At 35.9% G+C, this 18416-nt stretch overlaps 1 protein-coding gene across 3 annotated transcripts in view; it reads right to left on the reverse strand.

Annotated features, from left to right (window-relative positions):
- Nucleotides 1-16540: 16540 nt before the first annotated feature.
- Nucleotides 16541-18416, reverse strand: part of wdr27 (WD repeat domain 27) — a 33327-nt gene continuing 31451 nt past the window's right edge. For all 3 annotated transcript variants that reach the window (XM_024297765.2, XM_024297759.2, XM_024297760.2), the window contains one exon: nt 16541-16864. In XM_024297765.2, the coding sequence (XP_024153533.1) occupies nt 16858-16864 (7 nt within the window). In that variant the 3' untranslated portion in view covers nt 16541-16857. The remainder of the gene's footprint in view (nt 16865-18416) is intronic.

The raw sequence follows: 18416 nt of genomic DNA on the forward strand, positions 1-18416 counted from the left end.
TAATACAGCAGCAATTTCTCTTAACGAAAAAAAAAAAGTGAACCTGAATCACTGTTTTACCTAATCTGAATCATCAATTGTGAGCTTCTTTGACCCATAAAAGAAACAGAACTTTGTTTAGAATACGAAAGTTTTATTTAAAGTTATGACTCAAAGAAAAAAAAATGTTTGAAACAGAAATGAGACAAAACAGACTAAAAACAAAGTAGCAGCTCCAACCTGGACAGAATTTATTGCTGTTCTACTGTTTTGGAGCAACAAATTAAAAAAGGTTCTTGTTGTTGGAACTGTCAGAAGCAGGTCGTCTATAAAAGCCTCAAAGTTTTGGCAAGAGCACGAGCCTACTAACGCTTTCATTCAACGCCAAACCTTTTAAACAATTTAAATACTTTAAAACTAATTAACAAATACGACTCCATCATCTGGAGTTTCAGCTGGAAGCAACCATTTGATATCTGGACTGATCCATTTTTGCATTTTAGCTTTATTTTCATTATTTAGATTTTTACATCTCATCATCTTTTAAAGAAGATGGATAGAAAATTGTAAAATCAGGAATATCAAAATGAAATACTTGTTCATTAGTTTACATTCATTAGTTAATCTTTTTCATTAGTTCACATCCATCCATCCATCCACCTATCCATCCATCAGGTGACATACCCTTGGCAGATCACCAGTCTGCTGCAGTTCTATTCATGTCATATCTAACATATTTCCCTTCTCAGTATCAGAATGTGAAATACTGTCTACAAGTGCGGAGAAATGCTACAAATAAATTAATTAAAACATTTCTAGAAGCACAAAAGTGAATAAAGCAACTTTTGTAAAGTCCTTTTGACTATTGGTTGTCACTGATATCACTGATCTCTAGAGGAATGCCAGTCAGACGAAAGAATACAGTTTTAGACTCATAGAATACATTTTTTTAAAAGTCAGAAAAATTAAAACAAGAAAGTAATCTCACAGATATCCCATGAGGGTGCATCTATTTGAAAGACACAAATCATGGTTGAAAGGCAGTGAGATTAAAATCCAGAATGCGGTTGAGGAATAAACCCCGCCCACAGCATAAGCCTTTAATGAAGAGTAGATCCTCTACAGAGATCTGCTGGGTAAAACCTTCTTCAAAAGGCTGGTTACCTGACAGGTGCTGCAGGCAGCTGTCTATTTTGCTTGAAAATTTGTCCTCAAGCTTGATATTTTCTGCACTGATGACTGCAACTGTTTTTTTGTTTTTTTTTTTTTGTTTTGTTTTTTTGGTTTCCTCAAAACCTCCTCCATAAACTTGCTGTTTCTTCACCCAAACTAATTCTTTTTCTCATGTCACATATATTCGGAAAGAACTCTACTAACATACTTTCCACTTCAGAATTAAGTATAAAATATTTACTATTAAAATTTGACAGTTATCCCATTTAAAAAGATGACAGAGGCCTGTAATGTACATCATTGGTAAAAGTATTCAGTTAATTATGTTGTATGTTATTTTAAAACATTTATTTGTCTAATTGCAAAATAAAAAAAGTATTTAGTCCCAACAAAAGTTTACCTGCAGGTCTTCACCAGGTTCGCTCACTCTGTAGCCGCTATTGTTATCCATTATTTCATCTTCTCAATTGCTGTGATGTTTTGGGGCTGTTTCTGGGCAACACAGACTTTCAACTCCGTCCAGAGATTTTCTACTGGACAAAGGTCCAGAGACCGGTTAGATCACTCCAGAACTTTTAAATGCCTTTAACAAACCCTCTCTTTTGTTGCCTGGGTGATATGCTTTGGATGATTGTCGTGCTGGAAGATCCAGAAACATCTCATCCTCAATGTTCTCACTGATGGAACAAGGTTTCAACCTTAAATTGACTCAATCATTCTTGATTTCAGAGGATTTCAAAGGATCAGCCAATGAACGTTTAGATCCCACCCACTTTTAGTGATTGACAGACAGAGTTATTATTCGGAAAAAGCTCATCATGATATAAATATGTCGTTCTGAAAAACAGCATTGTGAAATAAAAAGGACACTTTGGAAAACAGTAATTTTGAAATACAAGCTTTTACAAAAAAAAAAAAAACCCACATGATTATAATAATATCCAACATGAAAAAAAATTATTATGATATATATTTTTATTATGAAATGTTTTTAACATGAAAATTATGTTTTAAAGTAAAAATGAAATATATTTCTTAATAAAATGGTCCATTTAAATTTTAATGAAATGTATTTCATAATAAAATGGTCAATTATTTATTGAAAAGACTTTTATTGGAGTGTTTCTTGATTAAATAATGTTGTATTTATTTATTTAATTAAGAACAGTTTGGGCTTCCATACTTAACATGGATCAGTTGTTCTGTTTTCTTTGTATGAACTAAGCCCCAAATCATGATGCTTACACCCCCATGCTTCACAGTGGGTGGATGAAACTCAACATTCAACCCCCTTTAAACATGGTGACTAGTATTCATACTAAAAGAACTCAATTTTGGTCTCATCTGAACACATAACCACATTAAAACAGGTAGTGAGTGATGAATGGAAGAACCCTTTCATTGTAGTGTTATCCCTAACATGGCAAACGTGGACAAAGGTGCACAGGATTTCATGTTTGGTATGGATACCAATGAAAATCAAAAACCATGGAAAAAAAATATTTTGGGTTCCAGACTCAAGATGTTGGCGTGAGTTAACATATTCTTGTGGTATTCTTCTGATGATGGAGAATATGTTTACGAAAAAAAACGTTCAAAATTGCTTTTCTTTAGTAAAATCGATGTGAATCAGGAACAAAAAAAAAAAAAAAACATTTTAAAAAGATAGTTTTTGTGATGTAAAAAATACAATGCCACACAAAGAATCCTTTAAAAATCATGATTTCCTGTGTACTTTTTTCACATTTTCTTTCTTGATTACTGATGATGAATATTACATACCTCTCTCTTCTTTTTAAATTAGCTAATTTGCAGAATCAGTGCCTGACAAACACTATTTTTACACTTTGACCATCGATCACCTCTGTCCTCATTATTTGTCTAATTCTCCCCATACCTCCACTTCTTCTTACTCTCGCAGCTCCTGTTTCTCGCTGGTGACCTCTTCACCTCAGCTCCACAGGAAGCAGAGCTCTCTGCTGCTCTGCTCTTCATCTTTGAAATGGACTCTAACCCAATATTTAAAACGTAGACTTCCCTACTTTCAAATTAAATTTATAACTGCGCCTTTTTCCTCGAAATCCCAATTTTTCCATCTGTTTCCACACCTGACTTATTTTTCAAAATCAACACATTTATTCTCAATTTTCTTTTTTTTCCCCTTTAACTTAGTTTACAGTATAGCATATTTAGATGTTTGGAAGAACCATTTAATTGAAATATGTATTTATTATTGTAGTTGTTGAGTAGAAAATGGGGTTCACTCTGCTTTAACCCCTTCATGTCTGAATTTATTTTTTAACTATTAAAAAATATATATTTTTTGTCTTGCAAGGTGATGCTAAATTAAGTGTAGCCTTTGATTACATGGTACGCTGCAAATTAGCAACATATAGCATAAAGAGATTTGTATTTAAAATAAATAAATAAATGTTTTTGTCCTTTTATATCCTATTCTAAGCTTTATTTTGTCAGTTTTTTGTTTTATCTGTGTAAAGATAGACTTGCGAGTTTCTTTCAACACAACATCAAAATCCAGTTCAAAGGATATTTCTATCCACACTAAAAACCCTGTAAATTTTGAGGAGTAGTGACATGCGGATGGTGGGTTTTGGGTTGATAAACAGCCACACTCTCAAATTTTCCATTTTCACTGCGGAACTTTATGTGTTTTTGAAGGTCATGCACAAACACGTAAAACTTTCATCTGACACACAGCCTCAGTCCAAAAAGGAGGATCTACGATGCAAGTTTAAAGCAAGAACAACTGGAGAGAGTTGCTCATGTTGTCAGTAACTCTAAAACTAAACAGCAAAGCAGGCGTGGAGAAGAAAATTTTATCTTTCTGCTAACATTACCCCTTTTAAATCAGTAAAACCAAGTGCTGAGTAATACCAATAAAACAGCTCTTGCCAGTTTGGCTGGCATTGTTAAATCCACTTACATAACACCCAAATGGAAAGACTGCATGATGAGTTTGCTGGTTGCACAGCTTTGTATAGAGTGGAATAGAGGAGGTCCGTCTGACTGCTATCACAAGAAACTTAACTGTCGTTAAAGTTTGGGAGAATGCAACCATTGGGTCACTGTCTGTAAGGAGTTAAATGAGCTGAATCCAATGTCTTCAGACTTCAATGTTTCCAAACAAATGTTTTAAAAATAAGAGAATTATTCTGAAAATGTAACAGCCACAGATATTGACCCTACAGCCTGAGAAGATTCATCCACCGGGTCACTGTGACTGACTTTTTTTTTGAAAGCTTAGGACACTTTTATTTGGTAACAAGATCATCACAAAAATGAAAAAAAAAAAAAGTAAGTTAAATTATAAAAAAACATTTTAGAAATCAAAAGACAATTCTAGAAAAACACAATTAAAAAAAGAAACAACAAAAAATGAATCTTTCTGAAGACAAAAGTTGTTTCCAGATATCAAAAATAAATGTTAAAAAAAGGAAAACAAATATGTAACGCTGAAGGGATGATGACATTTGTTTATTTTCTTAATAGGAAGTTGTTTGGCATGGCAACATGTTCCGACAGCAGATACTTCTTTAAGCTTCTGCAAAATGTAGTGATTGATCAATCAACTCCTTAATAAATGTCATCGTCTAATCGGTGATGTCCCATAAAACCTACCTTTTCCATTTATTTATTTATTTGGTTCATTTTATAACATTTTTGGTGATTTATGGAAATTACTTTTTTTCTGAAAGTTTGTTTTGATTTCTAAATTTTATTGTTGACGAACTCGATGGTTTAGTACATGGAGTGGCAACCTTTAACCATAAAAGACCCATTTGGGCTCGTTTTATACTGATCAAAACCTAGAAGATGCCACATAGTCATTCTTTAGCCTTTTAGAAATATGGATTAGCATTCATGACCTTCTTTTTTTTTTTTTTTTTTTTTAACTAATAAAAATGAATTATGCCTATATCTGGCACAAACAACAGCAAATATTTAAACAGAATCTAGCATCTCTGAAAATGGGATTTTTTTTTCTTATTTTACTTATTTTCAAAATAAAAGATGATCTGTGCCAAACAGGATCCTCTCAGTGCAGCTAGTAACCAATGTTGTGCAGCATAAGATAAAATGTGCTTTTAACTCATAAAAGATCAAACTTTTTACATATGTTTTGCTTTACAAATAAAATCTGTGCATTCTGGAGGTAGTGTTGAGGAAACAAGATGTCTTCAGGTCAACAGGGATGTAAAATCCTACATAGTTTATCATCTATGTGCACCTCAGCATTCATCTTACAAATTTAACTAATCTAAATTAAATAAATGCTAGTTAAGTAATCCTTACTTTAAAATATTGCTATTTAATTTCTCTTTTTTTAATGTATTTTATTCTTTTTTCCCTCTTTTTCCTCAGCAGTCTTACACTGCCGGGTTTTGTTATTTTAGTTTGGGGTTTGACTTTGGTAGTCTTAGTTTGCAAGCTTTGTTTATTTGTTTTCTTTAGCTTTTTGGTCAGGTAGCCATTAGCAGCTGCTGACTCAGACGGTCTACATGGTTGGGTCAGCAGTCTCCCTGACTTATTTTATGTTTGGCTGAGGAGCCACAATGGAGAGATAAAAGAGCCACCTGTGGATATTCATTTGATTAGAAAATGCTCACGAAAAGCAAAAAGTTTCTGCTCTTGACTTGAAGTGTTCCAGTAAAGCAGACGTCACGTAGCTTAACTGAGAGATGGTTCAGGTCCAACAAATCCACACAGAAATGCATTATCAACAAAGACATTGTCAGGTGTCAGATAATGGTGTGTTCTTCATGAACTGGAACTGACTCTACAGGAACTGCCTCACGTTTCTCACAGAATAACACAGTACAACAAAGAAGAAAAGATGAAAAACAAAGCGCTGACGTTCACTGAAACTCTCTCGCAAGCTTAGAAAGTGCAGATTCAAATGTTTATTTTACACAATCGAAACTTTCACTATCAGAATAAAATAGCTCTCCCTTTGCTTGCTGCGCACTGGAAGAATCTTCCTCTATTTTTTAACATCTTTCTTGAACACCTGAAAAATATTCATTATTTTCGCTGCAAATTTTAGTCAAGAATAAATGTCAGTTTGTTGGAAAGTTTAAGGTTTGAAGTAGCTTTTGTGGAGAAAATAATGAAAAAGGTTGGATCTTACTTTGAAGAGCATTTCCACCCAAGAGGAGATGAGTTTTCACAGGCAGTATTTTACAACACCCAAGTTACTCGACAGGATGTTCTTTTACAGAGCACAGCTCACTAAATTATTCTTATAGGTTAAACAAGGTAATTTAGAAGTCAATAGGAGTGCAAGAAAAAAATAATAATACCAGCGAAAAACATCAAAACTGATCTGAATCACAACATCCAACAATGGAAAGAAGGATTAGGTAAGATTTTTTGGCTTTTGAGGGAAATTCTAACTGACCAGGATCATGGCATCACCCCGAACTTTCAATGGACTTGGTAAGACAAGACAACAACATATTTTTTCACTTTCATCAAGAATCTTTGTGTGTCCTGGAGAGCCAGCATAAAGAAAAGAAGTTTCCATGGTACCACATATTTGCTTTCATGGCGCCTAATTCCAGTTTTAGTATGAAAAAGACTTGCATACCTTGGCTTAGATCAGGCTTTTCATCAAAGGGAGATAGCAAATGTTTGACTTTTCTCTTCTGAAAGATGCCTAAGAATCCTCTGTGTGTGGGCTTTGTTGATACAACATTAATACATTTATTACAACAGAACATTTCCTGAGTGATTTTTTTGTTATGGTAACATCAACTTTTTAGCTTTTACTTACACCAAAATAAAGTTGTCGTTTTTTTTTTTGTCTGAAAAACTCGATTTGCATGTCAAACCAAAAATCAAGCCTTGTTTCTTTCAGCAAACTAAGAGTTAACTCCAGATGTTTAAGTCAATAGTTGGATGTGAAGTGAAGCAAAATCTTCATGATGGAAGATCCGAAATGGAATACTTGGCTTGCGTCCCTTACTTAAACAGGACAAACAATAAAACAGAAAAAGATGCTGGGAATTGTTTTTCCATAAATGCACAAATTATATTTACCTTTAGTTTAATGAGTGGATAATTATTTTATGCATTGCATTACAAAAACCTTCCTCTTTTAAATCTAGCCTTCATCCTTAAAGTTGGATTTTTAAATGACTCATTAAGTAATGACTTCCAGATCCTCTCGTTTTGCAGTGGGAGTTGTACCAGACCATTAAATAAGTCTTTTGAAACTTCAAAAGTGGGAGAAATCTTAACTTTGAAAAAAAAGTTTGTGGGATTAAATGAGAAATTAAAATGACTGTTATAATGAACAATGAAGAAAAAGACTGCTTTGAAATATGCAGAGTAAGGAGGTGTTGAGTGAGAGTGAACTAAGTGAGAGTGAGATCTCTTCAGTGTGGAGAAGTTAAGGAGGAGGAGGAGCTCTGGCCTTGGGTCCCTGGGCACAGAAGGTGCTTCAGCAAAGCTAAAGCTATGCTGCTCATACAAGTCTGTCCTGCATTGTAGCTGCTCCTGAAGTGTTAAAAGGACTTATATTTAAGTTTTACTGATGGTTAGATTGATTACTGCACCAATGGAATATGATTGATAAGGGATTTTCCTAAGTTAAGCTTTTTTTTGTATCTCTTTACATAACAGGAGTAGTAAAAAAAAACTATCACAGTTAGATTACTGCCATTTATATATTTAATGTTTTGTTTACACACAAAAAAATAAATAATTAATTATTTTTCTGCTTGTTAATTCTGCAGGTGCAGCTAAGCCAAGCTCTGACAAACTGGTTTAGACTCATTTCCAATTAGCTTGTGTCCATTTTCCATCTAAAAACTTTTATAATACAAAAAAAGAAAAATGTGTGGTGTTAGAAAGTGCATGTCTTTGCAGATGATTGGTGACATCAAAGCCTTAAAGACAAATGTAATCAGTTTTTTGCAGTTTCTCTATTACTCTTTTGATTAATTTTAAAAGCCTCATTCCTTTAATTTTTATTATGCTGTTTTTAGATAAAACCATAATAAAAGACTCTCATTTGAGATATACAGTAGTTTCTGCAGTGCAGCAGAAGTTCATCAGAAATTGTTGTGGGCGGGGCTCTTGGCACAAAGTAAGCCTGCACTCATTTCCCTTCATCCCTTTGTTTACAAACTCTCCCACTAGCTTATAGCTCCTCACAACCCCAAGCTAACATTAGCGGCGCAACGAAAATGGCTTGCAAAATTCAAGCTATCCAGCCGAACAGTTTTGACCTGAAACCCAGCAGAGCAGGGAGGTTGTGGCCTGCAGTATATTGTATATTGGACAGAGAAACTATCAGCTTTTTCAAATATATATATTTTTTTCTGCTCCAAATTGACAAAGGTTTGAATTTTCTTAAGTTATCCTCCAAAATCAGAAAAATCCTAATAAAACATGTTAAAATACCAAAAATAAAAGTTTCATTGGAATGAAGAGTAATGAGGTAAATTTACACTTTTAACCATTCACATCATATTTGATACCTGAATTTTTTAGTCAACATATCAAATTATCCATAAATACCCATTGTGTATCACTTGGTCCAGGTTTCCTACCCTGCAGTGAATTATCATTCCACTAGGGGCAGTAGAAGTGCTTTTCTTGCTCATGTTTTTGAGATTCCACTTCCATGGAATCTCAAAAACACTTTTGGCGGGGAAAGTTTTACAAATTTTCATAGCTTCAAGGTGAGAATAACAAATCTATTGTGATTCATTTTTTAAATGAGTTCTTGCTGTATTGAAAGAATGCAACAAATAATTAATTCTTTATAATACCATTAAAAATAAAGGAATCAAATTTGAGACAGTGGGGAGATGAATGCTGGGGACTCATGTTAATATTCTTGCATCTTAAATTGATATTATTTTGAGATAAACACATTAAATCACTCAACGTAACAATATTAATATTATCTATAGTATACCTAAAAAAATAAATTGCATTACATGTATTTATATATTTTTGAAGATTTCTTTAAAGGGTTTAGAAAACCTTTTAATTCAACACAATTATTGTCAATTCTTTAATGTAGAGGACTTTACAGGGTTAATTTAGTAAAAGTGATCAACATTTTTCATTTGAAAAAAACAGCATTGAGATAGTTTTGGAACAAAACATACTCTATTGGAGATTATCAGTCCTGAATAGTAATTAATCAAAGAAAACACTGTCATGAACTGAGCCGAATATGAGCGAATGATCTGTAAGACAAAAAAATAAATAAATAAAATAAAGCTAACACCAAAAGAGCAAAATTTATCTGGACACTCTGTCATGCCAAGAAGAAAATGTACTACACATCGGCTTTTTGACACATAAGACACAACAGAAACAGCGATGCGGATAGGTGCAGTAGCGGGAATGGTATGTTCCAAAAGAGAATTTCCTGCTCATTATTGACTCCAGGTTTTGGAAGCTGGCATCTTTGTCCTGTCTGTATGCTGAAAAGTTTGAGGAGTCTTGCAGTAAATTACTGTGATGCAGTTCTGGTTTTCTGCACAAACCAGCGGCTTCACTTTTGAGTTGACTCAGATGTTGAAACACTTTCCTTGAAGTTGAATTTGAGTTTTTTAGAGAGCATATGGCAAGATAAACATGAGCCTTGCTTCAATCAAGGTATCCTTCTCAGCCCCAAGTTAAGCAGGTGATCCCCGTGGTTTGCTGGCAACTGCAAAAAACCCGAAAACCAAGTTGGAGCAACGACTGACAAATTGCATACTTGAGGTTTTTATGCCCACTTTGATGTTATGTCAAGTATTAGCAGCAGACTTAACTCAATCCGTAACATCATTCTCCTTTAGGCTTTTCTAAGCTTTTCGGGTTACGGCAAAGGGAAAGAATTAAAAACCAATGCCAAGAATTACAGACTTATCAGAAATCTACAGAACAAGCAACAAAGGGACACAAGTACCTTTCAAATGTATCCACTGAAGGGGAGCTCAGCCACATGTGCTGTTAATTCAACAGCTTAATTGAACATGATTAAAGAGGAAAACATAAAATTGCCCCTTTGAGGAAATAAACTGCATCATAAAACAAAGGAATTTGCTAATGATAGATGCTGAAACATTATCTTTGTCCAGTGAAAGGTTTAAATTTCGCTTGATTAGTGAGTTAATGCTCTTGGGAAATATGCAGACTTGATGTTTTGGGCTCACATGCCTAAGAATAATCTTATCTCACCCTTGCACCTAGTGTTAATGCAGTCCATGCAGCTCTGTAGCTTCTTGGTAAACCAGGAAAAGACTGAACTCATTTATTATAGGTAAAAGAAGGCATCCAATAGAATTCTTTATCTTTCAGTAGTACTTCGTTACTTATATCTGTCTTTTTAGAGACGGTTTTCGAAACCTTAGGAACAGTGTTCCTTCAAGACCACAAATTAATTCATTAATCTGGAAGCCTGCGCTGTGTGCTCCTGGTTTTCCCATTTCTTCCCACAAACTCCACAAGGATCATGTGTTGATTTATCTGAGTTTTAAGGGCCTGAGTGTTTATGCTTTGCTCCCTGGATGTCACCATCTGCTACTAATCTGTATTTCCATCACTGTCTGCACTCAGCAGCAAATAACTGTTCAGGACAAGGAGTCAAGTATGAAGATACAGATTTCCTCGTCTTACACAACGTGTGGCTCCATCTGGATATTTCACCAATTTATAATTCCTCACTTTATCACTCACACAACTTACAGAAACATACTAGCCAAATAGTATAGAATATCACCCTGATAAATAGAAGCAGAAATAAAAATGACTTTAAAGATTAAAAAATATATATATATTTTTACAGCATGAAAACTTTGACTTGAATGTTAAAACAAGACAGGCACAGTTGGATGGTTGGGGTCTTTCCCTTAGTCACATGCACCTGTACAGGTGGATCAGATTTTTCGGTTGTCCGAGCCCAGAGGGTCGTAGAGAGGAGCAGTCACATCTTAAAGGTGCTATACCGGTGCTGGCAGAGCAGATTCTACTTGGAGGAGGCGGTTCACATCATGCTTACGGATACGACCCACTCATTTTCGTGGGTATGGGAGGGGCTGCTGCTGATAGTGAAAGTTTTTAGAGGATTACTCTTACATGCATGAATGGATCAAAATACTGCTTTGGGGTTCTTTATAGAGATGAATTAACAGTATAATACACTTAAAACCTCAAAAAGTAGAATTTTCATGGTATAGCCCCATTAAAGGGAGTGCAGGTGTGTCTTGCAGTTCAATTGAGGCTTTTGCAGCCACCTTAAGGAAACCTTTTAATTCAGGTAAGTGTTTCATGAGGTATTTTTAAGGATAATGTAAGTTACAGATACTTTTGAAATACATGGTGTTCTCAAGCAATGGATACTTCTTCATTCTGTCTTCTTCATTTTATTTTTCTACTGTTTACTGGTGCATGTCTGCCACCTAAAAATCATGTTAAAGTGCCATTAGCTGTCACGCAGCTAAGTGTGAGAACTTTGTTCTCTGCATTGGACCTATCCTCTGGGGAAGTGATGACCTGCAGACACATCTGCACCCAGAAACTACTAGGTGGTTTAAACCCCTCAATCCAACCCCTTAATGCTGAGTCAACAGGGAGGCCCTGGGTCCCATTTTTAGATGATGTTCAGCCTCTAGATTTGAACTCATGACCTTCCAGTCTCAGGGTGGGCACTCAACCACAAGGCCACTGAGCCTCTTCTGAAGTTGTGCAAATCTTGCAATTTTTGCACTAGGCTTATTCTTTCACAACTCTATTCTGATATGTGAGAGACTTGGTATCATCCAAGTCAGCAAGGCCAAGAGGGCCCCACATGGTTCAAAAGTGGGCAGAGAATGTGGGCCCCAATTGGGGTTGTCCACAGTTTCCGTGGTGGCCCCATCTGTGTTTGTCCACATTGGCTTCGCTGCCTAGGGACTGGAGGCCTGGGCAGCGACCATGCTAGCTCTGCTGACTCCTGGGCGGCAGCACTTGCTTGCTTTACCAGACCCTAAGCAGCGGTGTAGGTAGCAGATGTGCTCGGCCTGTCAGATCGGCTCGGGGGCTTGCGACTAGTGATGACGTCTCAATGTTTGATTGGCTGCACACCGATTTGAATTATAAATAAATTCCCGTTTGTTCACTTGAACGTAATGCTTCAGGGTTTTGTTTGTTTTAATAAGACTTAAATAATTAAACAATAAACAAGTGTTTTTTTTTTTTTTTTTTTTTTGTAAATCAATTTCGTATTGCTTTCAACATGTTTCAAAGGGAAATATAACTGTGCAATCATACCTTTTAAATTAATGACAAGGTTCTGTAAGTCAACAGTGTGGAGTTTTGATAAATGTTTAAGACTGGAGGTTGCTGCCTTTGATTGTAGTAATCAATAGGACTAGATTTAAAATTTTTTTTTTCAAAACAGACATTTAGTCCAATTATTTAAACCAGACTGCTCAGCATGTTTTTTTTTTCAAGTCAAGTCAAGTCAAGTAGGCTTTTATTTGTCAAATATGCTGAGTACAGGGCATACAAAGCACAGATTTCTTTTCTATACAGTCATTTGTTGTTTGTTTTTTTCCACATTGGAGAAATAAATTTGTATTGCTAATAGGTCTCCCCGTTATCAATATCTTCTTACGTATTGAATTATATTAAAATGCGGTATAACAAAACACCAGACATACCCTTAAATTCGAAATGGCATAAATAAGAGGGAAAATAACTAGGTTACGAAATGAAACGTAAAATGAAAACAAATTAATAGAACACGAACAGAAAGGACTCGTAAAGTGCGGACATGTAGCAATGTGCATTTGGGCTGCACATAGTCCGTGTGGCCAACATGAATTTCCATAACTTTTTTCATCAGCAAAAATTAATAAAAAACCCGAGCAGAATGGAAACGTAAAATGAAAAAAAAGAAAAATACGCGAACCCGAGCATGTAGCACCCGAACAACAAGCAAGTAATTTGTCTAAGTGGGGTTTCTGTAGTGTGACGTCATCACTCGTCGCAAGCCCTCGAGCCGATCTGACAGGCGGAGCACATCTGCTACCTACAGCGGAACTCGCTATGCTGTCCACCGGGCGACTGGCTAGCATAGCCACCCAAGCCAATGTGGACAAACACAGCTGGGGCCACCACGGCCTTGCTGGCTGGGATATGATTCCAGCTAGACACAAACCACAATTATTAATTTCTCCACTGAATCAATTTTCAAACAGTTGGCACTTTTGTGAATGAAAAGGGACGCCACCCAAACGTCAGAACCTCATCCGAGTCACTGAGTGGTCAAAGTTCGACCTGGTTTAGCTATTAACGTGTGTTCAATGGCATCACATTTTGTACGTAGAGCGTTTTGAAATTCAAAATGTGTGTTTACGTGCATTTACATAGACTTTTTATTGGAGGTGGCCTCATGAACAAGTGTTGCCGGGGCTGTGTGAACGTAGCTTTACACATTGTGTAAATGCTCACCATGACTTGTCACCCGCAGCATGCCCATAGAAAAAAATTTGCTTGAACATTTTAGCTCTGCGATATGACTTAATAGTTAATGTTCTTAAAATTTTGTACAGGACCCCTGCATTCCCCATGCAAGTTTGCCTATTTTTCACCTGCAGGCAGCCTGTATCTACATGTGAGGGCAGTTGTGACAAAGGAGTTATACATAGCATCTTAATTTAGTTTATGGTCCTAACAAGTGTGACTGCAGGTGTAGGTATGCTTGTATTTTTTTAATAACAGAAGCAGCATGCTACCTAATTTTATTTCCTTACTCTCGTTTTGAAAGTCAGTATTATTTTACCAGCTAATGACAGCATGAAAACTGGGACAGGAAAGTCCTCAGGTTACCTACTCACGCTACTACAGATGCCCAGCAAGCTCTTAAACCAAAGTTAATTAATAGAAGGAGAAAAGAAAAAAAGATTGGGGAAAAAAAAGAAAAAAGGAAATCTGAGTTAAAGATTAGGTAATTAGCAAGTTGGGTCATTTATGTCTTGAAATGATGTAGGTCTGTGGAGACAGATTGCTCTGCAGAGGAAGCCTCAAGTCAACATTTGTTGAAGACTTTGGCAGCAATTTGCTGGCTTCAGATTTCAGCTCCTGGCTGGGTTTTGATGAAATGAAGCAACCGGAACACTCATTCTTCTTGCTAATCATATATATTTTTATGTGTGTTTATGTGTGCATTGGCCTGATTACTCATTACTTTTGAATGATTCACAGAACATTACACAATATGTTTGCACAAACTTTCCCCTGCAGTAAGTTTTACTTTCTGAAAGCAACAGAGCTAAGATCTTAAGAGGTCTTGTGGGGATCATTAAATGATGTATGCATTGTTTTGTGAGGGAAAGTAAAGGCCAAGCCAAGAGACTGAAGAGCCAGTGGACTAAAAAACGTATTCACGGGCCTTGACAACAGGCTGTTTTGCAGTTAAGATGGCATTAAGATGCAAAAAAAATGTTATGATTATCCTGAACTGTATCTTCCTCCGCTGTTACATCGTGCTCTGCTCTCTGACAGCTGAAATCTAGTTTCTTACTCCTGTGTTTATCCGTTGACAGTCTGTGGCCAAATGACAAAATCTTGTGAGAGTTCAAATGTGGACCCGAATGCATTGGGATGTTCGGGTGTGTCTATTTTCAAGTATAACCTAATTCTTCACTGGTGAGATCAATGCAGGGAGTACACCACAAGAAACCTCAAACAAGGAGGTTGTGCACACAGTAATATATTACTGGCTTGAAATAAAGCACTCACTGAATAGCAGAATTAGTGCTTAATTTGTTCAAGGGAAGATACTGGCTTTGTAACAGATGCACACATTCCTGCACACCAATGGAGAAAGAACATCCCTTCATAAATTAACTCAAGCACAATTTATTATGCTATTGCTCTACTTTCGTAGCTTGCAGGAACACTAAAGCTCACCATAACAGGGTAGACTCAGCCTTGCCAGTACATACCTATACCTGTAGCAGGAAATACATGCAGACACGCAAAGTGGTGCATGACAAAGCTACTTCATAAATCCAAGATGGGCTTGCTCCTGTTTTTCCCTGAAGTGTAACATCAGTTTTTGTGATAAGAAATCTGGCTGCTGATATTGTGCAACATCAAAGTAACATAGAGTTCTTCTCTCAGTAGAGGCTGGTGGTGCAGAGAGAAGATGTTCACATTTCTTTTATGGTATAGATTAAATCAGTCTAAAGAGTAAAGGCTAGAGGGCTAGATTTAATTGAATTTAGAGTATTAGGGCAGCAGACATGGAAGATAAATGAAAGTTTACCTCAATCTTAATCAGATGAGATAAAGGCCAAATCATTGTATTTATTTTACTATCATGTACGTCTTGTCACACAATCTGCTAAATTGAAAACTATTTTTCTAGGGTAAGTGTACAGTTAAATTTAATGTTTTTAGGACAGTAAACCTTTAATTTCAGCCTGTCAAAGACCTGGTCTTGGGGTATATGCACCACATAGAAGGGCAAGTGATGCGCCCTTATTTTGAAAAGACTTTTAGATAAATGTAATTACAAAAAAATGATTAAAAATTCAATTTTGGCAAACACTACCATTATTAGTGAGCTATTTATACTCACTGAGACTCAATAGAAAGACATTAAAGGATTTTCTCATATATATATTTTTATGTTAGCTTTATTAAAATGTCTATAAACAAGCTTACCTTAAATCAGTCAGCATCGTGGTACTAAACATCAACTCCTCAACTTTGCCAAGGACAACACTTTGATTTTGGGAAACTACAAGGGGGCATCAGTGTAATTTATTTATTCTATGCATATTTTCTTTCTTAAATTTAATTAAAACCTTCTGTAAATTAGATATTAAAGCATGAAAACTGAAAAACAAAATGTCAACATACAACATTTTGACAAAAAAACAACTTTAAAATTAGAAAAAAACACTTCATAATATTTTTACCAAGTCCAGTAGAATATTGTATACTGTCCACATAGTTAGAATAATCCTTTGTAGTTTATAAAATGTCTCTAAAATCCTACTTTTATAACAAACCTAAAAGACAACTTCAGATTTTGAATGAAGTTGATGTCCTGAAACAAATGCTAACATTTTTAGTAACATTTGTACACTTTGAAGTATCATCAGCAAAAAAATTAAATAAAAAACAGACACAGTTTTTTCTTTAACTCTATGCAAGTGCAACAAAGATTACATCTCTACAGATGATGATTTTATTTAGTAAAAAAATATAACTTATTGTGGTGCTCTACAGGAATGTTGGACAAGACCATTTGTCTCTGAAACAGAAATAAATAATACTTTCAAGCTGGAGTTTTTTTAATGATAAAAATTTGCAATAAACAAGTTAATTTATTTGAATTTTTCAAGGAAAAGCAGTGACAAACAGCTGAATGAGATGCATAAGGGATTTTATTTGGCAGTTTGCAGAATCCAACTGGAAAAGCACAAAAGAAACACAACAACTGTTTTCTAAAATATTTTTTAAACAAATAGCAGCAAAAATGGTTTAACATTTTCCAATTCCAGCAAAATCCCAGTCTTTTGAGTGTCAGTTAACTTAACGAGACCTGCATGGGTTGAGGAGCGGCCAGCTGGAGTTACGTGCTCGCGTTGGGGACGTCATGCAAATCTGCCGTGATATTATGGGACAAATCTGGCCTGCCGCTGGTCTGAAACAATCTCAGCTTCCCATCCAAGGTTCCAGTCAACAGCTAAAAAAGACAAAGGAAAAGAATGACATCATTATCACATTTTATTCTTGTGGATGAAGTCCCTCAACAAATATGTCACACATTACCCCTCATTTTACGGCCCTCTATTTAGAGGATGAGGTTGCGTAACCTCACACCTGGCCTTTCAAGAACACAGGGCTGAATTCATATTCTTTCCCGCTGAGATTCTTGATTTTCCATACCTGCCATTTATCAAAAATATCAGATCCTGCTGGACCTAAAGTGTGTTATATAACTTCATCTTATCAGACTGTATTTGCCAGTATTTCTCATGGTAAATCAGCTGTTCACTGACTAGCAGGGGCCCCACGCATCAAGAATCCCACTGCAGCCCACACCCTTTACTCTGCAGGCCATGCGGATGCAGTAGACAGGAAGATAATCACTCCTTTACAGTTTGAGCAATATCAGAAGTCTATTTCATCTCATTCCTTCGTGTCAGACAGTTCAACAGATGAGGCTGCAGAGCAGCATTACCTCAGCACTTTGGCAGCCAATCAGCATCAGGTCATGAAAAGGGTTATATACGTATTTCACTCTGCAGCTGCGTAAAGGAGTCCTTTAAAATCCATTTGATCTAAACCCACGTTTAGCTGAACTTCCCTTAATTAGATTTTAGGGCTTAAACTTCTTCAAAAAGGCTGGAAATTATAAAAAGACTTAACAGAAATGTTGCATTTTAGTGGATTAATCAATATCCTTTCTGTGTTTCTAAAGGTGGCATCTATTTAAATTATTCCCATTCAACAAAAAATAAAGCTTTATTGTGCCATGATAAAAAAACACAATTGGCTTTGCCCAACATTTTTCCATACGTTCCAAACTAGCTCAATGCTGGAGGAATCCCTTCAGAGTCTGTGCTGGGAAAGGGAGTAACAGCTGCTGAGGTCTGGGGATGACTTAAGCACAATAAAAGTGCAGGGAATTCAATCTGCTTTCAATGGGGGAAAGTTGCAGCCTGTTTTCTATGTACAAAAAAAAGGACTTTCAGGAGTGCATGCGGGCGACCACTAAGCAAGTAAATGCACCCAATGTTGCCTTGGCACGTACGTATAAAGTTTTCAATAGTTTTCAATATGTATAAATATGATTTATTAGCTGTAAAGCAGGACTAATCCCTGAACTGGCACAAGAAGCCAAAATACTGTAGCACTCATACAAATGTGCTTCTTTATAACAACTTTAAAAAAGACACCACTTTTTTAAATGTGAATTTTGCAGATTTATTAATTTTTTGGGTGTTTAAGTCTTGTTTATATATTTCCAAACTGAAATCAAACTTGAGATTTTCCTGGGTGTTGCAGGTTGCATAATAGGCACCATCTGGCAGGTTGACTCAAAACCATGAAAAGTTGACCACAAATCACAAGTCCTTGGGATAAATAAAAATGACAATTAAAAATGTAGTATGGGTTGAATTTTCAACGGACCTTTGTTTCAAATGTTACCACCCTAGATGACTGAAAGTCTGTGGGTTTATTGAAACGCTTGGGTTGTGGCGAAATCGAAAGTTGGGGGATTGCGTTTTTTT

Source organism: Oryzias melastigma, linkage group LG15 (genome assembly GCF_002922805.2).
Source record: "Oryzias melastigma strain HK-1 linkage group LG15, ASM292280v2, whole genome shotgun sequence".
Taxonomy (NCBI): Eukaryota; Metazoa; Chordata; class Actinopteri; order Beloniformes; family Adrianichthyidae; genus Oryzias; species Oryzias melastigma.